We start from the raw sequence: 21,711 nt of genomic DNA, 5'->3' as shown, positions 1-21,711 counted from the left end.
TCCACTGCGTGAGAGGAGTCCAAACAAGGGAGTAGTGTGACCAGCATGGCACCTCCAATGACAGGAAGACGAAAATGATAGTGGAAAACTTTATTTGTAATGCCAGACATGGCACTGTGTTTCGGCCAAATGCCTGCCTCGGGGGCCTTAGTGTTGAAAAGAGCACCTTGCTGTAAATGAAAAAGTGCTATATATGCCCAAGATTATTCATTTACAGCAAGGTGCTCTTTTCAACACTAAGGCCCCTGAGGCAGGCATTTGGCCGAAACACAGTGCCGAGTCAAGACATTACAAATAAGTTTTTCCACCATCATTTTCGTCTTCCTGTTGTCATTGGAGGTGCCGTGTTGAAAGCAAATGTCAGACAGCTTCAACTTTCTCATAATGTGTGGTCTAAGAAGAAATTTCTTAATTGGTGTAAAACGACCAGTGCTGGCATACTTTAGGGTCAGTACAGGAGATCAAATGGGGGATAGCCAGGAGTCTCTCATTAGACCATGTGCACATGCATACTTAGAGACGAGGCCAAGGACTTAGGCCCAATGCATAAAAGTTCTAAAGCACCGCTTGCGATTTCCACCTTGGTAAAAATTTACCAAGGTGGAAATAGCAAGCGATGCACAAAGCTCACAGTCGCCCTGCTGGGTACCGGGGGGGGGGGGGGGGGGGGGGTCGTTATAGCTCCTCGGTTTTAGGTGCCGGGGCAGGAGACTCTGAGCTCTATGCTACCAATGAGCTCCTTCCCCTCAAGGACAAAGAGGACCCCCAGAAGGAGAAGATCTTCACCGAGATCCACCCTGAGGGACAAGTTGACCTGGCAGAGAAGTCCTCACCCCTGCACTCTTAAGCTGCAGGTGCTTGATGTTAAAGTTACAGCTCTTTGAAAGCATAGTAAATACGAGCAGCACGTACCAGCAAGCATATATTTTTGTTACTGCCATCTTTGCCCTCATCCAGCCATGCTGCACTGGACGGTTGAGGCTTTGGCGTTTTCTCTCTGTGGGGATTTTTCGTTTTTCTCCCTCATTCTTTTTGCGATCCGGTTCATACCCAGGAGCCACCACTGGCTTCTCCAGACATCCGTAAAATTTCTCATTCAGTGCTGTCCGATTCACTGAAAACGTTTTCGATTCAATTTGCTCATATGAATTGGTTTTTCAATTGGATTCAGCTTAACTGAAATATAGGGACCCATAGCCTCAAACCTATGCTAATATTATAACAGACAGCAGTTGAACATTTTAAACATTCAAGAAAGCAGGTTAAGCTACACCAGCCTCTTCTTCTCTAAAATGTCTGTATGTGCAGAATTAAAATTAAGTTAAAAACATATCCTTTCACCACAGAAAGGGCCCTTCATGAATTAATAGGATATAATATCAAATAAAACAGTGATCCTAAAGGCAGAGGAGACCAAGAACCAAATCTTTTACAGAGAATATACCCCCCAAATCCTTCCTTTCCCTCCCTGTAAGCCCACCTGACTGTTTTCACCCACCAAAAGAAAACAGATGTACAGATCAGTACAACCCAAAGCAGACTCATTTCCTCTCCACCAGATTTCTTCCTCCTTTTCTACCTGAGGTTTCCAGTTTATTACCAGAGTACACACTCTAGAACTAATTATATAAAGTACTCCTTAAATATCGTAAACTTATGTCTTTATTGTATTACACATGCCTAATACCTCTACCCTGGAAACTCACATTCTCAGGTTGCATTCACACATATCTCACAGTACCTTTGTATGTTGCCTTGTCAATTACTTCTACATTCACAATGCACTAGCTATACAATTGTTTCACTACCTTATTTCAAAACATTTCAAATCAATGCCTCCAGATCTACATGGGGCATGCTTCTTAAGCACCGGTTAAAGTGCCTACTAATGTTCATGCTGATATTATCAGTTCAGTTCCTTAGGTTCAAAGTCCAAACATCTTTGTACTCCCAAATAGCTGTGCTGGAAAGCAATTAAAACTGTGTTCCATGATGCAGAACCCCGCTGCCTGAGAAAGGCTAGGGAGGGACACAAGTCACCAACATTCACTCCTCATTGAAAAGCCCTTTTTAAAGCCTTGTAAAGCCAGCTGATATTCCCCTCTTCTCCAGTTTCGGAAGTGTCCTTCATCAGGAGGAATTAGCACCCGATATCTGTGTGATGTATATAAAAAAACATACCACTATAGGCACAAGTAATGTAACTTCAATCCTACTCTTATTCATAAACTATTCAGTGTAAAACTAAGCTGCTTACCATCGGGATTTCAATCCAAATCAGGGATTGTCTCCCTGCACCAGGAAATGCTGTATACAGGAGCTCAAGGAGCCTGGAAGTTTATAACTCACTTAGCTCCTCCCTCACTCTACAGCCATTCTACCTCGAGGCCATTAGGGGTCAGTGTGTCCCACTCAAAGATATAACTCTGTTCAATATTATGGAGCTGGGCACTTACATCTCCCCCACGAACAGACCCTGTTAGCTGTGTCAACACTACACATTTTAAATCTTCAATCTTGTGCTTTTGTTCTATCCAGTGATTAACCAGTGGAGCTTCTGCTTTTTGGATTCTGATATTACTGACGTGTTCAGCCAAGCAAGTTTTAAACTTCCTCTTCCTATGCCCTATATAATACAGCATGCAAGGGCATATAATGCAGTAAATGACCCTTTCACTTTCACAAGTAGTATGGGTAGATAAAACCGTCTATTGGACCCAGGGATATTGATCCAACTGGTGTTAATTGCATGTTTACAGTAGACACATCTACCGCAGGGCCCATGTGTGCCCTCTTTATTATACCTACCCGGCTTTTTTAATAACTCTCCCACATTAGATTTACGCCGATACGCTATTTTGGGGCACTCGCTGAACTCCGAATGCACTGATAAAACGTGCCAATATTTATGGACTAACTGTCCAACCTTAGATGCTCGGTGGGAAAATGGAATAACACATGCTATAGATCTGACCGTAGATTTCTGCCTGGGAAGAAACAACTATGGTCTGTGTGCATACCGCGCTCTCTTATATGCCTTTTTTAAAACGCTCATGGGATACCCTTGTTGGCGAAACCTATGCATCATATCCTCAGCTTGAGACTTAAAGTCCTCAAGTGACGAACATAATCTTCTCAACCTCAAAAACTGACCGACAGGAACCCCTCTCTTTAATCCTATATGGTGGTAACTATTGTAATGTAGGAGGGTATTCCTGTCGGTCGGCTTTCGATATATAGAAGTAGGAAACCCTCCATCCTCCCTACTGAAAATTCTTATGTCTAAAAATTCTATATCTGATTTTGAGATTCGGTGAGTAAATTTGATGCACGGGTCCGCCATATTGAGGAAATCAATGAACGTATGTAAATCTTGTTCAGATCCCTGCCAAAACATTACTACATCATCTGTTGGGGTTTATAGCCCCTTCAGAGGAGAGTGTTCTTGTAATCACTCACCTACATGACAGAGTCTTCTCGGTGTCTGGCCCTGTACTTTTGCCACAATGACTGGGCTTAAATGAGTTGAATGGGGATAATTCACAGGAAAAATCCCCAGATAGTTGAAAAGGAAGATCCTGACACAGTAGCCCAACAGAAGCGGGTTCTAGTTCAGTCAGAAGCTCAAGGAATAGGAGGCAACTGCTAGGCCATTCTGTTTTGGAGTTTGATAAAATCATTTAACGTTCGTTGGTTTATTTAAGCATGTAGGCTTCTATATATTTAACCAAACAAAAAATAATTTGGAAGGCAAAAAAATACAACTACTAAAAAAAAAAAAATACTTTTGCCTTTGAACTGTTTACAGCCTTTCCATGTGGAGCATTTGGAAGAGAACTGAAGATATGAATTATGACACTACTTGCTAAGTGATTTATTGGCATGCCTGATTCTATCCTGTGGAACTGTTTTTTGCTAATATTATAAGATTGAGTTTAGAGGACATTGCCAGTTTAATACTTTTACATTGATGAGTGTGCTTTTTTTCTGTAGTGTGTTTTCCTCCTTTAATAGTTGTTTCCCACTGTAGATTTTGCAATCTCTCACACTGAGCCAATGAGAGTAAGCCCTTAAGGGGTTGTATTAAAGGTCTGTGACCTCCCCCAGGCAGTTGAGGCTCAGTTGAGTAAGGTTATCCATGAGTGATGTGTCCCCTCTTCCTTAATCTCAAAGGCAAAAGTGTTTTGTTAGTGCTTATATATTGCCTTATAGGTATCTTCACACCATTGTACATTTTTTAACATTCTGCTGTCTGAAAAACACGATTCAGAATGCGTTAAAATGGGAATTTGTTTCAATCTGAAAGATCAATTCTGGAAATATTAGCAAAGACTAGGGAAACCTTGATTGCATAAAGCAAGCCCTTTGATTCGAAAAACCTTTTAACAGCCATGAGTCATTTAGGATGTCTGCCAACATTACACATTGAGACCTTGCAGTTTTTGCCCTTTCAAGTTGAGTGATCATCTGTGGACTGCAGTCTCCAGTCTTGCTACATACAGGAGTGGAGGAGTAGCCTAATGATTAGTGCAGTGGCCAGAGAACCTGAGGTACAGAGTTTGATTCCCACTGCAGCTCCTTGTGATTCTGGGCAAATCACTTAACCCTCCCGTGCTCCAGATACAAAAACTTAGATTGTGAGCCCACTAGGGACAGAGAAAGTACCTGCTAGCAGAGCATTGCTTGGGTATTGATGCTTGTTTTAAAAATGTACATTTTTTTTCTTGTAAAATAATCGTGGGATTTACTAGCCATATTCGGATGTTTGTTCTGTAAGTGGTGTTTTAGTTTACTTGGAATCGTATACTCTGGAGCCAAAATTTGAGACATTATTACGCACTGTGAACGCTCTTCATGATTAACATCTACCAAAGTAAAACCAAAATCTAGATAAGTATCATCATATTTCTGATATTTTCGTTTCTTCACAACTTTGCCGCTGGTCTGTGGTTCGTCTTCCTTTTTTTTTTTTTTTCCCATTGCAGCCTTCTCCTGCACTTAGGGCTGCTCCTCACCCTCCAGCAGCAGCAGCAGGGCCCAAGATTAGCTGCTTTTGCGCAGCCTTCTGGATTCTGTTAATAAACCAAAAAAGACTCTTCACATTTCTTGACTAACCTATTTCTCTGGGCCACCATAAATCTCCTGCAGCATCTCTCCCTCTCTCCTGCCCCTCTCCATGCAGCATCTCCCCCTCCCCTCCACTCATGTCCAACATCTCTCCTTCTCTCAACCTTCTCCCCTTCCTGTCTCCATGCAGGATATCTTCCTCCCCCTTCACCCCTATAATAATTCTGTCCACCCCCACAGCTTAGTTTGTAGTCGGAGAAAAGCACTTCAAATGTTAACACCATGCTCTAGGAAAGCTTTCTGCTTCAAGGAGTGCACGGCAGCGATTCACACACGCTGTCTGCCTACCCCAAGGGCAGGAAGTGGCAGGCAGCATGTGGAATCACTGCTTCTGTTACCTGAAAACCCCCAGAGTTTGATGGGTCTGTGTTTTGTTTGGACTTTGACAATAAGTCCAACTAACTTGCAGATAAAAAACCGTTAGCTCCAGCTACCATCGCGGAGCTGCCCCATTGCCTAGCTGAACCCTGGCCCAATTTTGTACAAACCGGCTTCATTGGGTACCACTGTGGTCTGCTTTTCTCCCCGACAGGTACTCTGGGGGACATGGTTTTCTGTCCTTGCTCGCTGTGTTGGTGGTCCAGCTGCGCATTTGATTTCATCGATGGACCATTGCGGGAGTGCGGGGACCGGCTCCTCATGATGCGGGGCACTGGTGTTGGCTGCTGGTTGGCTCCTTCCTGACGTTGATTTGAACCAGCTCTCCTTCTGCCTTGCCATCGGACTGCTCCAGTCCGCGTTCGTCCACTGCGCTGCTTGTAGCTGGCAGTTGGGCATCGAGGCCTTCTTCGCGACGGGAAGATCTCTTGTGCACTGCTGCGTCTTGTGGGGGACTTGCTTCCTTCTGGGACGCCAGTTGATGCGAGGGGCTGCTGCCTTTTGTTCCGGTGGACTGCGTCTCTTGTACCTCGTCAGTGCTGGTGCTGGATCCGTTGGCCCCGTCAGCTTTGATCGCCTGCTGTCGTCTGCCTCCGGTGACCGCCTCCGCTTTCCAGGCTGCATGTTGCTGCTTCTGCGCTTTGGCTGTGCTGGCTGGATCTCACTACAGTGCCTTGTTGGGAGCTGTTCCATCTACTCTGATGCCTCTCAGCGTCTGGACTTCCACAGTCCATTTTAGACTCTTTCCCCTCCCCTCCCCTCCCTTCCCTTCTTCCTCTGTTCCTTCTACCCTCTCAACTGTCATTGTATTTTATCAGTTCATTGTAAGCCGCTTAGAGGCCGCTTTCAGTGGTATAAAGCGGGGTATAAATGTTCTGCATAAATAAATCATCAAACTTGGGGAGGGGGAGTTTCAGATAACTGCAGCACAATAGTGGCAGTGATTCCCACGTGCTTTCCTGCCCCTGGGTAGCGCTATACGGCGTGTGTGAATCGCTGCCGTGGACCTGTTGAAGCAAGAGCAAGAGTAGATTAAGCAGGCAGTCCCTAAAAGACCAGTAAATGAATAGAAGTCTTAAGAACTTCCTGGCCCACCCGTGACTACGCAGTACATTACCTTTCTACTGCTTCAACCTCTGGTGGTGGCGGGGCTTGGGATTAACTGCGGCATGCGTATACTGCGTGCCCTTAATAAGGATCATCTCCCCCTCCAGGCACCCCTGTGAGTTCACTGCGGCACACAGTTTGGGAAATGCTGCCCCAGCCCCTCTTCCCTAGCGCCGCAAACTTCAATGGTGACTTGCAGCACTTATTCACTCTGCAGCAGGAAGTGTGCATCCGAGGGAGCAGGATTTGCACCGGCAGAGCACATGAGCGTGAGGCTCTGTGGGCCGCTGTGAAGTTTGCAGTGCTAGGAGAGTCAAAGGTTTGAAGAGGAAGCAGTGGGGCTAGGGAAAGAGAATAGAGCATGGAGAGCTGGGTCAAGATGGGAATTTTATTTATTTTGTACCGCTTTATTCTAAAATATGGCTTTAGAGCGGTTTACAATAAAACAATGATATTTTGCTGGAGAAAGGCAAAGTGAAGCTAAGCGCGAGCAGGGTAGTTAGAACAGGTGAGTTTGGTGTAGGAGGATTCTGAGCAAAGGTGGGTAGGTAGGGCATCCCATAGACTGGGACCAACATAACTGAGAGCTGATGCACGTGTGGGGGCAAACCCCAAAGGGTTGGCAGTGAGTGAGAAGTATAATTTAACACAACACTCTGGATATTACAAAACTCACTCGTGATCCTAATTCACAGACCAAAGTTATTATGCACACTTATACTGGGAGTAAGGGACAAGGCTCAGATGTTGTTATAAAGCTGTTTGTTGTACAATACTGGCAGCAAATAATAAATGTAATCGGAGATGATGAATTATGCCAAGTCACTCAGAATGATGGTAAAAGGGTCTTAAGTACCTGTTAGGAAAACTAGGATAGTGCACACTCACCTTAAATCCTGAATTATTAGGATTCCTAACACCCCAGGCACTTACAAGCACAACCTGACAGATGATACCACTCAGGAACACTGGATCCGGAGGCAAGTCAGGAACTGATGATGGATCAGGAACTCAGCAGGTGGACTCTCCCCAGCTTGGTAAGTGTCTGTTCAGGCAGGTGATGCCACAGATTAACGAGCCTTCAATCTGGTGGCAGACTCAGAGCCAGCTGATGGCCATTATCTAGGTTCCGGCAGATAACAGCTCACTTGCAAACTAGCCGATAACACCTTCAAGGATGAGGGTCTTTATACTTTTCTCCCCAAGTCTTGGTGCCAGGTGGAGTGGAACATAGCATCCGTGGCCATGCTGATCATGATACATCAACAAAAAGTTGTTCTCCAAATCATGTTTTGCTTCTGTCAGACTAGATGGCTCCAAAGCCTTACACAGTACAGAGCTAGCAATGGCCAAGTCTTTAAAAGTCTGGTTCATGATGTAGGCTACTGCTGAATTGTAGTGCCTTATACAGGGTTTTAGCCCCACACAAGTCTGGATTCAAGTCTGATGACAGAGGAAGACCAGCATTTGTGGAGATGCCCAACAGGAGGTAGGTGGAGAGGGCAGATGGGGAGACATTTCTGTACATTTCTCCTTCCTCACTTGGTGTACTACGTCCTGCAGCATTTGGGCACCCCTGCATCCTACTACTTGTGTCCCCGAAGGCTTTAAGTCCCCTTTTAAAACACCCAAGGTGAACTTGAGTGTGCAGATACTGAGGAAAGGAATTCCACAATGTGGGTACTAGAAAGAAGAAAGCTGGTCCCCATGTAGAATCCAGGGGGACTTAGATTACATAAGTATTGCCACACTGCGACAGACCAAAGGTCCATCAAGCCCAGCATCCTGTTTCCAACAGTGACCAATCCAGGTCACAAATACCTGGCAAGATCCCGAAAAAGTTCAATACATTTTCTGCTGCTTAAGCTTAAACTTCCTGGGCTTGATTTTGTAACAGGACCTCTATTAAGCCTAAAATAGACTACCAGATCAGTATGAACAGTGCAGATCTGCTCCAAAAAGGTGTAAATATGTCTATGTACCTTCATATTTTATAAAGAATATGCACACGTAACCGCTGTCCACACTAACCCCTGGGAACACGTGCCAGATGCATACTTTCTGTACACATGCTTTTTCATGCTTTTGGGGTCACATAATTTTATAAAATCCCTTTTCTATGTGTAAAATGGGCAGAAAAAGCTTTATACAATTACTCCCTCAATTTTGGAAACTGAGCAAATTGAATTTGTTGTGAGAAAATATGTGAAGACTTACACAATCAAGACTTTGGTTTCTTATTCATAATCAGTTTTTGAGTATTTCTGGAATTGTTCTTTGATATCAAAAATGTCAGTAGAGTATGTTGTATAGAACAATAAAACAAACTGCTACTCTCCTATACTCTGCATTGTGGTTTTTAAACAGAATGTGAAAAGTGTACAAGGTGTGAAGATTTTTTCAAGGCACTGTTGAAGTGTGTGTGAGTAAATATTACATAAACCAATTTTTCTCTTACAATGTTTCTGAATTTCTTTTCATTAGATCTTCTGAGAATAGAATAGTGATGAACAAAGTCTACTTTTTCTTGATATTCATGGTATTAATTTTACCGTCTTTGGGACTGACCAGGTAACTACCATGTTCTTATATAAGCCTGATGTTGAATTTTTGGGGTCAAGGTCTCTTTGAGTTGTTAGGATAACTTGCCATATATCCTCAGTTTTAAATCCCTTTAAAATATTTCCTGTAACCTTGTTTTTAGAAATAGAGAAGTAAATATTCATTTTTTTTTGTTAACCAATTTGTATTCTGAATAGATTAGAGCCTAATCTAGCATTAATTTTCTGTTCTTTTAGCTTGGATTTCTTCTTCCGCTGGTTGTTTGATAAGGCTTTATCAGAGACACAGCCAGTCAGACTGGAGTAAGTACCGGATGTGTTGATTTGGTGCAGTTACCCTTCTGTGCCCATACCTGTGTGCATGCATATATCTATCACTGACAACATAAACTGGGGTGCAAGACCAGTCAGTACTCAGCTACAGAAGAAACTAGAGATGCTATTCTTACATTTCCTGACTAATTGGTTGCTGTGAAATGACTAATGCCAGCATGCTTTAGAATCAGCATAGCAGATCAAGCAGAGGACAGCCTTACTTTATCTAGAGCAGGGATCCTCAAGGTTCTCCTGGAGTATCCCATATTCCATGTGTATGAAATAGATTAAACTAGAGTCCTTGGTGGGGGGGGGGGGGGGGTGATGAAAGCCCCAGGTAAGTGAAAAAAGGGGAAACATCTGGAAAGCAGTATATAGAATGCATTGCATTCAAAATCTGCACCATGGTTCATAAAATCATCTACAGAAATGCCCCGGGATACATGACAGACCTCATAGACCTACCAACCAGAAACACATCAAGATCAACACGAACATACCTAAGTCTCCACCACCTAAGCTGCAAAGGACTCAAATACAAATCAACCTATTCATCCAGCTTTTCCTATATAAGCACACAACTATGGAACGCATTACTAAGCACCGTGAAAACAACCACCTAAAATTCTGGAAATTACTAAAAACTTACCTGTTGGAAAAGGCATACCCTAAAGAGCCAACTTAAATGCCTTAACCCTACAACACAACGAAGCCAAAGCTTGTACTGGACACAACTTAACTCTTCCCCCTTACGATTCCCTAACGTGTCTGTAACACATGATCCGTACAACGTCACTCTGTATTTGTTCATACCGATATTGGCGATTGCCTGTACGGTACTATGTAAACCACATTGAGCCTGCAAATAGGTGGGAAAATGTGGGATACAAATGTAACAAATAAAATAATATGGGGAAAGAAGTTCTAGATCTAAAGGCTGTGGTGGCTGATTTGGGTTTAGTGGCAGTCAGAGATGTGGTTCACCAAGAGAGCCATGGCTGGGATATAGTTATACCGGGCTATAATCTGCTCAGGAAAGACAGGGTAGGAATAAAGGGAGGGGAGTGGCATTATATGTTAAGGATAATATTAAAGCAACAGAATTCTAGGACTTAACGGGGTAAGGAAGAGACACTGTGGGTCAATCTGGAAAGAAGGAATGGCAAATGTGTTTACATGGTTTGATATATAGGCCTCCTTCACAGACAGACAGGAACAGAGATTTAAGGGAGAACTGTTCCAGCCCTTGGTGGTGGAACCTATGTGAGAGAGGGCCATATTGGTGCTTAGTGCTTATGATTGGGGAGAGTGTTTAGATATTATAGTGGGTGATCACTGGATGGTACGACAGGTGTGGAAGAGGGTTCATTCCAAAGTAAAGGTTCTAGACTTCAAAAAAACTAACTTTGTTCAGATTTTATTTATTTATTTGTTTCATTTGTATCCCACATTTTCCCACCTATTTGCAGGCGCAATGTGGCTTACATAGTATTGGGGAGGCGTTCACTGACTCCGGTATGAATAAGTGATGTTGTGATAGGATAAGGTTCGTGTGGAATAGACATATTGGAGAATCATAGAGCGGAGGAGTTTGTTGTGCCCATTACGTGCTGTGGTTTTGTTGTGTTGCAGAGTCCAGGCATTTAAGTTGGATCGGTAGGGTATGCCTTTTTGAACATGGTTAGTTTTTAATGATTTCCGGAAGTTGAGTTGGTCATACGTTGTTTTAAGTAATGGGTCTTTCCATGTCAAGTGGTGTGGTGGTCTCTGCGCGACCATCACGGATTTCGATGAAATTTTCTGTGAAAATTCATACATGTCCCAATGAACATTGGTAAAGATTTACATTCGCCGATGCAATACTTGCTGAGATATAGTAATCTGTTTGACCCCATACTGCAGCCTTCTATGGTATGTCTCCGAGATTTCGGCAACTTTGAGACACTGTATCTCCGGCAATATTTTGTTGAGAGAAACAAAACTTGGCCATCTTGTACAACTTTTTGCGCTCTATTAAACAAAATAATAAAAAAAAATCTTCATGAGCAATTTTCATGAAGCAAACTTGGAGCAAACTTGGTCCGAAAAATTTGCGGCACGAATAAATTGTACAGTTTGGCTTTTTATATCTCTGGAATTAAAAGTGTGATAAATGTGAAACTTTGCACACAACAACTTATCAACACAAGGTTTTTGAATATAAAATTTCATTCTCCTAATATTTTCCATTAGTTCACAAATTGAGTGTAAAGTTGATGATTTTTTCAAAAATGCCAAAAATAAGGTATTTTAAGCCCACTTTTACAAAAAAAAAAAAAGACCTTCTGGAAACTCTTTTTAATCATTTTCATTAGAAAGAGCATGTTTCAAACCCCTTAAAAAAGTAGGGTTGGTTTTTCATCACTGGAGCGCATGATCTGGTGCGGGAGGTAATGGTGCTGGGGCCGCTTGAGAACAATGTTCATAATATGATCGGATTTGATATTAGCTTTGAAGTAAGTATACATAGGAAATCAAATATGTTAATGTTTAACTTTAAAAAAGGAGACTATGATAAAATGAGAAGAACGGTGAAAAAAAACCTTAGAGGAGCGACTGTGAGGGTCAAAAATTTACATCAGGCGTGGATGGTGTTCAAAAACACCATCCTGGAAGCCCAAGCCAAATATATTCTGCGTATTAAAAAAGGAGGACAGAAGACCAAATGACAGCCGGTGTGGTTAAAAAGTGAGATGAAGGAAGCTATTAGAGCTAAAAGAAAATCCTCAGAAAATGGAAGAAGGAACAGCATGTGAAGCATCTGTTTACACTTTCCAAAAATATTAGGACTAGGGGGCATGCGATGAAGCTACAATATAGTAAATTTAAAACGAATCAGAGAAAAATTTTCTTCACTCAACGTGTAATTAAACACTGGAATTCGTTGCCAGAGAATGTGGTAAAGGCGGTTGGCTTAGCGGAGTTTAAAAAGGTTTGGACAGCTTCCTAAAGAAAGTCCATAGACCATTATTAAATGGGGAAAATCCACTATTTCTGGGATAAGCAGTATAAAATGTATTGTAGTGTTTTGGGATCTTGCCAGGTATTTGTGACCTGGATTGGCCACTGTTGGAAACAGGATGCTGGGCTTGATGGACCTTCAGTCTGTCCCAGTGTGGCAACACTTATGTACTTATGTGCTTGGGATTCTGAATGGAATCTTTCTACTCTTTGGGGTTCCACGTGGAATGTTGCTACACTTTGAAATTCTGCATGGAATCTTGTTATTCTTTAGAATTCTAGAATCTTGCTACTCTTTGGGGTTCTATATGGAATGTTGCTACTATTGGGTATTTGTGACCTGGATTGGCCACTGTTGGAAACAGGATGCTGGGCTTGATGGACCTTTGGCCTGTCCCAGTGTGGCAATACTTATGTACTTGGGACTCTGAATGGAATCTTGCTACTTTTGGGAGTTCTACATGGAATGTTGCTACACTTTGAAATTCTGCATGGAATCTTGTTATTCTTTAGAATTCTAGAATCTTGCTATTCTTTGGGGTTCTACATGGAATGTTGCTACTATTGGGTACTTGTTACCTGGATTGGCCACTGTTGGAAACAGGATGCTGGGCTTGATGGACCTTTGATCTGTCCTAATATGGCAATACTTATGTACTTATGTGCTTGAATGGAATCTTTCTACTCTTTGGGGTTCCACATGGAATGTTGCTACACTTTGAAATTCTGCATGGAATCTTGTTATTCTTTAGAATTCTAGAATCTTGCTATTCTTTGGGGTTCTACATGGAATGTTGCTACTATTGGGTACTTGTTACCTGGATTGGCCACTGTTGGAAACAGGATGCTGGGCTTGATGGACCTTTGGTCTTTCCCAGTATGGTAACACTTATGCAACATAGTAACATAGTAGATGACGGCAGAAAAAGACCTGCACGGTCCATCCAGTCTGCCCAACAAGATAACTCATATGTGCTACTTTTTGTGTATACCCTACTTTGATTTGTACCTGTGCTCTTCAGGGCACAGATTGTATAAGTCTGCCCAGCACTATCCTCTCCTCCCAACCACCAGCCCCGCCTCCCAACCACTGGCTCTGGCACAGACCGTATAAGTCTGCCCAGCACTTATGTACTTATGTAAGTGACGTGTTAAGTGGGAGCCCTGTCCATGTGCTACTTAAACGCACCCTTACAGAACAGTGCTTTGCCTGCACTTAAGCACATAAGTGTACGCTTAACTGCAGAAATGCCTGATGCATAAACGTGGGCACCAGTTTATAGAATTGCCGTTTAACTGTCTGCCCCTTGGAGCATTTTCTTTTTCATTGACAATAAACTACTACTACTACTACTACTACTACTACTTAACATTTCTAGAGCGCTACTAGGGTTACGCAGCGCTGTACAAATTAACAAAGAAGGACGGTCCCTTCTCAAAGGAGCTTACAATCTAATGGACGACATGTCAAGTTGGTGCAGTCTAGATTTCCTGAATAGAGGTGTAGTGGTTAGGAGGCAAAGGCGACATTGAAGAGGTGGGCTTTGAGCAAGGATTTAAAGATGGGCAGGGAGGGGGCCTGGCGGATGGGCTCAGGGAGTTTGTTCCACGCATGGGGTGAGGCGAGGCAGAAAGGGTGGAGCCTGGAGTTGGCGGTGGTGGAGAAGGGTACTGAAAGGAGGGATTTGTCTTGAGAGTGGAGGTTACGGGTAGGAATGTAAGGGGAGATGTGGATAGAGAGGTAAGGAGGGGCTGCAGATCGAGTGCATTTGTAGGTTAGTAGGAGAAGCTTAAACTGTATGCTGTACCTAATCGGAAGCCAGTGAAGTGATTTGAGGAGAGGGGTGATATGAGTGTACCGGTTCAGGCGGAAGATAAGATGTGCAGCAGAGTTTTGAATGGACTGAAGGGGGGGTAGATGGCAAAGTGGGAGGCCAGTGAGGAGTAGGTTGCAGTAGTCAAGGCGAGAGGTAATGAGAGAGTGGATGAGAGTTCGGGTGGTGTGCTCAGAGAGGAAAGGGCGAATTTTGCTGATGTTATAGTGGAAGAAGCGACAGGGCTATCTGCTGGTTATGTGCAGATTTCCTCTGGTAAATGTTTGCTTCTTTCTCTCTCCCAGGTGCGTCTTCCTGCCTGACCAGGGAGCCTTCTTTGTCAACTATGTCATCGCCTCGGCCTTTGTTGGGAACGGGATGGAGCTCTTGCGCCTGCCTGGCCTCATCCTCTACACTGCACGCATGGTCATGGCTAAATCCGCTGGTGAGAGAAGAAACATTAAACAGGTATAAATGGTACTTGTAGCCTCAGAGTAAGATGAAAGTGTGATCAGTGAGGGCTGTTTCATTTTCTTTTCCTGATGTTGTTCAAAAACAAATGAATTTTTTTAATACTAAAGTAAAAAGTACAGTGAAGAACACATTAAAAAATGTACCTAAGTGAAAGTAAAAAATGTATTGCTTAATATAATACTTTTTGAGTAAAAGTGCCATAACTACAATGAATGCAATTATTGTTAATGTTTTTATTCCAACGACTTTATTGCTGTACAATTCAATCTACTTTGCTTTCAGTAAAACTAAATTTTGAAAATGACTCGGTCATGTAAGTGTGCTTGTGACTCGTTATTAAACCAGTGTAGATCAACCGCTGCACTAACAAGAAGAGGGTTGCTCAGTCTGATTAAAAAGTGGGCCAATCTGCAGTATTACTAATGTCTTTTGACTGAATCTGAAGATATTGACTAAGGGAATCTCTGTCTGAAGCACTAGACTTCTGTGTAGTGAAGAATACTTTATCATCATTCTCTTTCTCATATGCATCCCCTTGCCTTCACCCTTTCTCTCTCTCGTATGTATCCTACTGCCTTCTCTCTCTCTCTCTCTCTCTCTCTCTTTCTCTCACACTCTCACACAATGATCTGCCTCCCCTTAGTTATCTTTTCTCTATGCTAAACAGTCCTAGCCACAATTATCAAGGTGTGGTTGCACAATGGAGCAATACAAAGGCATTATAACGTCCTCATTTTTGTTTTCCATTCCTTTCTTAATAATACCTAATATTCTATTTGCTTTCTTAGCCACCGCCGCACACTGAGCAGAGGGTTACATAAGTACATAAGTACATAAGTAGTGCCATACTGGGAAAGACCAAAGGTCCATCTAGCCCAGCATCCTGTCACCGACAGTGGCCAATCCAGGTCAAGGGCACCTGGCACGCTCCCCAAACGTAAAAACATTCCAGACAAGTTATACCTAAAAATGAGGAATTTTTCTAGTCCATTTAATAGCGGTCTATGGACTTGTCCTTTAGGAATCTATCTAACCCCTTTTTAAACTCCGTCAAGCTAACCGCCCGTACCACGTTCTCCGGCAATGAATTCCAGAGTCTAATTACACGTTGGGTGAAGAAAAATTTTCTCCGATTCGTTTTAAATTTACCACACTGTAGCTTCAACTCATGCCCTCTAGTCCTAGTATTTTTGGATAGCGTGAACAGTCGCTTCACATCCACCCGATCCATTCCACTCATTATTTTATACACTTCTATCATATCTCCCCTCAGCCGTCTCTTCTCCAAGCTGAAAAGCCCTAGCCTTCTCAGCCTCTCTTCATAGGAAAGTCGTCCCATCCCCACTATCATTTTCGTCGCCCTTCGCTGTACCTTTTCCAATTCTACTATATCTTTTTTGAGATACGGAGACCAGTACTGAACACAATACTCCAGGTGCGGTCGCACCATGGAGCGATACAACGGCATTATAACATCCGCACACCTGGACTCCATACCCTTCCTAATAACACCCAACATTCTATTCGCTTTCCTAGCCGCAGCAGCACACTGAGCAGAAGGTTTCAGCGTATCATCGACGACGACACCCAGATCCCTTTCTTGATCCGTAACTCCTAACGCGGAACCTTGCAAGACGTAGCTATAATTCGGGTTCCTCTTACCCACATGCATCACTTTGCACTTGTCAACATTGAACTTCATCTGCCACTTGCACGCCCATTCTCCCAGTCTCGCAAGGTCCTCCTGTAATCGTTCACATTCCTCCTGCGACTTGACGACCCTGAATAATTTGTGTCATCGGCGAATTTAATTACCTCACTAGTTATTCCCATCTCTAGGTCATTTATAAATACATTAAAAAGCAACGGACCCAGCACAGACCCCTGCGGGACCCCACTAACTACCCTCCTCCACTGAGAATACTGGCCACGCAATCCTACTCTCTGCTTCCTATCTTTCAACCAGTTCTTAATCCATAATAATACCCTACCTCCGATTCCATGACTCTGCAATTTCTTCAGGAGTCTTTCGTGCGGCACTTTGTCAAACGCCTTCTGAAAATCCAGATATACAATATCAACCGGCTCCCCATTGTCCACATGTTTGCTTACCCCCTCAAAAAAATGCATTAGATTGGTGAGGCAAGACTTCCCTTCACTAAATCCGTGCTGACTTTGTCTCATCAGTCCATGTTTTTGTATATGCTCTGCAATTTTATTCTTAATAATAGCCTCCACCATCTTGCCCGGCACCGACGTCAGACTCACCGGTCTATAATTTCCCGGATCTCCTCTGGAACCTTTCTTAAAAATCGGAGTAACATTGGCTACCCTCCAGTCTTCCGGTATTACACTCGATTTTAGGGACAGATTGCATATTTCTAACAGTAGCTCCGCAAGTTCATTTTTTAGTTCTATTAATACTCTGGGATGAATACCATCAGGTCCCGGTGATTTACTACTCTTCAGCTTGCTGAACTGACCCATTACATCCTCCAAGGTTACAGAGAATTTGTTTAGTTTCTCCGACTCCCCCGCTTCAAATATTCTTTCCGGCACCGGTGTCCCCCCCAAATCCTCCTCGGTGAAGACCGAAGCAAAGAATTCATTTAATTTCTCCGCTACGGCTTTGTCCTCCTTGATCGCCCCTTTAACACCATTTTCGTCCAGCGGCCCAACCGACTCTTTGGCCGGTTTCCTGCTTTTAATGTATCTAAAAAAGTTTTTACTATGTATTTTTGCTTCCAACGCTAATTTCTTCTCAAAGTCCTTTTTTGCCCTCCTTATCTCCGCTTTGCATTTGGCTTGGCATTCCTTATGATCTATCCTGTTACTTTCAGTTGGTTCTCTTCTCCACTTTCTGAAGGATTGTTTTTTGGCTCTAATGATTTCCTTTATCTTACTGTTTAGCCACGCCGGCTGACGTTTAGTCTTTTTTCCCTTTTTTCTAATACGGTTTCAACGTATCATCAATGATGACGCTTAGATCCCTTTCCTGGTCGGTGACTCCTAATGTGGAACCTTGCTTTACATAACTATAATTCAGGTTCCTCTTTCCCACATGCATCACTTTGCACTTGCACACATTAAACGTCATCTGTCTTTTAGATGCCCAGTCTTGTAATTTTTCACAATCTTCTTGCAATTTAACAACTTTGAATAACTTTGTGTCATCATAAGTACATAAGTAGTGCCATACTGGGAAAGACCAAAGGTCCATCTAGCCCAGCATCCTGTCACCGACAGTGGCCAATCCAGGTCAAGGGCACCTGGCACGCTCCCCAAACGTAAAAACATTCCAGACAAGTTATACCTAAAAATGCGGAATTTTTCCAAGTCCATTTAATAGCGGTCTATGGACTTGTCCTTTAGGAATCTATCTAACCCCTTTTAAACTCCGTCAAGCTAACCGCCCGTACCACGTTCTCCGGCAACGAATTCCATCGGCAAATTTAATTACCTCACTAGTTACTCCCATCTTTAGATCATTTATAAATATGTTAAAAAGCAGCGGTCCCAGCACAGACCCCTGGGGAACCCCACTAATTACCCTTCTCCATTGAGAATACTGACCATTTAACCAGCTTTTAATCCACAACAGGACTCTACCTCCTATCCCATGACTTTCCAATTTCCTCTGGAGTCTTTCATGAGGTACTTTGTCAAACGTCTTCTGAAAATCCAGATACACAATATCAACCGGCTCACCTTTAGCCACATGTTTGTTCACCCGCTTCAAAAAAATGTAATAGATTGGTGAGGCAAGATTTCCCTTCACTAAAAGTTGGCTTTGTCTCATTAATCCATGCTTTTGAATATGCTCTGTAATTTTGTTCTTTATAATAGTCTTTACCATTTTACCCGGCATTTACAGTGGGGGAAATAAGTATTTGATCCCTTGCTGATTTTGTAAGTTTGCCCACTGACAAAGACATGAGCAGCCCATAATTGAAGGGTAGGTTATTGGTAACAGTGAGAGATAGCACATCACAAATTAAATCCGGAAAATCACATTGTGGAAAGTATATGAATTTATTTGCATTCTGCAGAGGGAAATAAGTATTTGATCCCCCACCAACCAGTAAGAGATCTGGCCCCTACAGACCAGGTAGATGCTCCAAATCAACTCGTTACCTGCATGACAGACAGCTGTCGGCAATGGTCACCTGTATGAAAGACACCTGTCCACAGACTCAGTGAATCAGTCAGACTCTAACCTCTACAAAATGGCCAAGAGCAAGGAGCTGTCTAAGGATGTCAGGGACAAGATCATACACCTGCACAAGGCTGGAATGGGCTACAAAACCATCAGTAAGACACTGGGCGAGAAGGAGACAACTGTTGGTGCCATAGTAAGAAAATGGAAGAAGTACAAAATGACTGTCAATCGACAAAGATCTGGGGCTCCACGCAAAATCTCACCTCGTGGGGTATCCTTGATCATGAGGAAGGTTAGAAATCAGCCTACAACTACAAGGGGGGAACTTGTCAATGATCTCAAGGCAGCTGGGACCACTGTCACCACGAAAACCATTGGTAACACATTACGACATAACGGATTGCAATCCTGCAGTGCCCGCAAGGTCCCCCTGCTCCGGAAGGCACATGTGACGGCCTGTCTGAAGTTTGCCAGTGAACACCTGGATGATGCCGAGAGTGATTGGGAGAAGGTGCTGTGGTCAGATGAGACAAAAATTGAGCTCTTTGGCATGCACTCAACTCGCCGTGTTTGGAGGAAGAGAAATGCTGCCTATGACCCAAAGAACACCGTCCCCACTGTCAAGCATGGAGGTGGAAATGTTATGTTTTAGGGGTGTTTCTCTGCTAAGGGCACAGGACTACTTCACCGCATCAATGGGAGAATGGATGGGGCCATGTACCGTACAATTCTGAGTGACAACCTCCTTCCCTCCGCCAGGGCCTTAAAAATGGGTCGTGGCTGGGTCTTCCAGCACGACAATGACCCAAAACATACAGCCAAGGCAACAAAGGAGTGGCTCAGGAAGAAGCACATTAGGGTCATGGAGTGGCCTAGCCAGTCACCAGACCTTAATCCCATTGAAAACTTATGGAGGGAGCTGAAGCTGCGAGTTGCCAAGCGACAGCCCAGAACTCTTAATGATTTAGAGATGATCTGCAAAGAGGAGTGGACCAAAATTCCTCCTGACATGTGTGCAAACCTCATCATCAACTACAGAAGACGTCTGACCGCTGTGCTTGCCAACAAGGGTTTTGCCACCAAGTATTAGGTCTTGTTTGCCAGAGGGATTAAATACTTATTTCCCTCTGCAGAATGCAAATAAATTCATATACTTTCCACAATGTGATTTTCCGGATTTAATTTGTGATGTGCTATCTCTCACTGTTACCAATAACCTACCCTTCAATTATGGGCTGCTCATGTCTTTGTCAGTGGGCAAACTTACAAAATCAGCAAGGGATCAAATACTTATTTCCCCCACTGTACATCAGGCTCACTGGTCTATAATTTCTCAGATGACCTCTGGAACCTTTTTTAAAAATCGGCGTTACATTGCCCACCCTTCAATCTTTTGGAACCATGCTTGATTTTAAAGATAAGTTACATATTACTAACAATAGTTCTGCAAGTTCATTTTTCAATTCTATCAGTACTCTAGGATGGATACCATCCAGTCCAGGAGATTTGCTTCTCTTCAATTTGTCAAATTGTCCCATTTCATCCTCCAAGTTTATACAGATTTCATTCAGTTTTTCTGACTCGTCAGCTTTGAATACCATTTCTGGCACCGGTATCTCTCCTAAATCTTCCTTGGTGAAGACCGAAGCAAAGAATTAATTTAATCTTTCAGCTATGGCTTTTGTCTTCCCTGATTTCCCCTTTTACCCCTCGGTTATCTATCAGTCCAACCGATTCTTTTGCCGGCTTCTTGCTTTTAATATACCTAAAATAAATTTTTACTGTGTGTGTTTGCCTCCAACGCAGTCTTTTTTTTCAGTCTCTCTTTGCCATCCTTAGCAGTGCTTTGCATTTGACTTGACATTCCTTATGCTGTTTCTTATTATTTTCAGTCTGTTCCTTCTTCCATTTTCTGAAGGATTTTCTTTTAGCTCTAATAGCTTCCTTCACCTCACCTTTTAACTATGCTGGCTGTCGTTTGATCTTCCTTCCCCCTTTTTTAATACACTGAATATATTTGACCTGGGCTTCTAGAATGGTATTTTTGAGCAGCATCCGTGCCTGATGTAAATTTTTGACCTTCACAGCTGCTCTAAGTTTTTTTTTTTTTCACTGTTCTCATTTTATCATAGTCTCCTTTTTGAAAGTTAAATGCTACCGTATTGGATTTCCTGTGTGTACTTCAAAGCTGATATCAAATCTGATCATATTATGATCACTGTTATCAAGTGGCCCCATTACCATTACCTCCTGCACCAGTTTCTTTTTATACAGATAAAAGTTTTGATTATTACTGCCCCCTCAGTGCACACTATTCATAGTGCATCTATTTTGCCCCATGTGAAAAAAAAAAAAGGACCTAGTCAGGTAGTGGGAGTGAAAGTACATGTAAAGATTGCATTTCCAGATCTTCTTGCTCCTGTGCAGGTGCAAAGTGCTCAGGTAAAGTTTTCCCCATATTGTGTGTGTAGGGGAGGGCAGTGAACCCATGGGAACTGTAAGCAGGGCTGGTCAAACCCAGTAAGCGGGGTAAGCACCGCAGGGGGGCGCCTGCCTTCAAGGGCGCCGCTGCGCCGCCATAGTGCGCCGCCCTTGAGAGTTTAAATCTTTTATTTACCTCCGTCCCAGTGGCCGCGTCATTTCAAAGCCCTGCCCGTCTCTAGCCTTCCCTCCCTTTGTGAGTTCGTTCTCGCAGAGTCCCGCCTTCTGACATCATTTCCTCAAGGGCGGGACTCTGCGGGAACGAACTCACGAAGGGAGGGAAGGCTAGAGACGG

The 21,711-nt window shown here is 43.2% G+C and overlaps 1 protein-coding gene and 1 long non-coding RNA gene across 2 annotated transcripts in view; one reads left to right on the top strand and one right to left on the bottom strand.

Moving 5' to 3' along the window:
* LOC115467373 (CSC1-like protein 1) overlaps positions 1-21,711 on the top strand; it is a 72,227-nt gene that overhangs the window by 16,066 nt on the left and 34,450 nt on the right. Inside the window, 3 exon segments of the mRNA XM_030199245.1 lie at positions 9,097-9,183; positions 9,411-9,476; positions 14,608-14,770. Coding sequence (XP_030055105.1) covers positions 9,097-9,183; positions 9,411-9,476; positions 14,608-14,770 — 316 coding nt within the window.
* On the bottom strand, positions 2,074-2,327 carry LOC115465314. Its single transcript, XR_003941392.1, has 2 exons — positions 2,258-2,327; positions 2,074-2,154 (listed from the first exon to the last, which is right to left on the bottom strand). It is a non-coding gene; the product is annotated as an uncharacterized LOC115465314 (long non-coding RNA).

Source organism: Microcaecilia unicolor, chromosome 3, assembly GCF_901765095.1.
Source record: "Microcaecilia unicolor chromosome 3, aMicUni1.1, whole genome shotgun sequence".
Classification (NCBI taxonomy): Eukaryota; Metazoa; Chordata; class Amphibia; order Gymnophiona; family Siphonopidae; genus Microcaecilia; species Microcaecilia unicolor.
The sequence above is the reverse complement of the archived record's forward strand: the minus strand, read 5'-3'. Positions and strand labels throughout refer to the sequence as shown.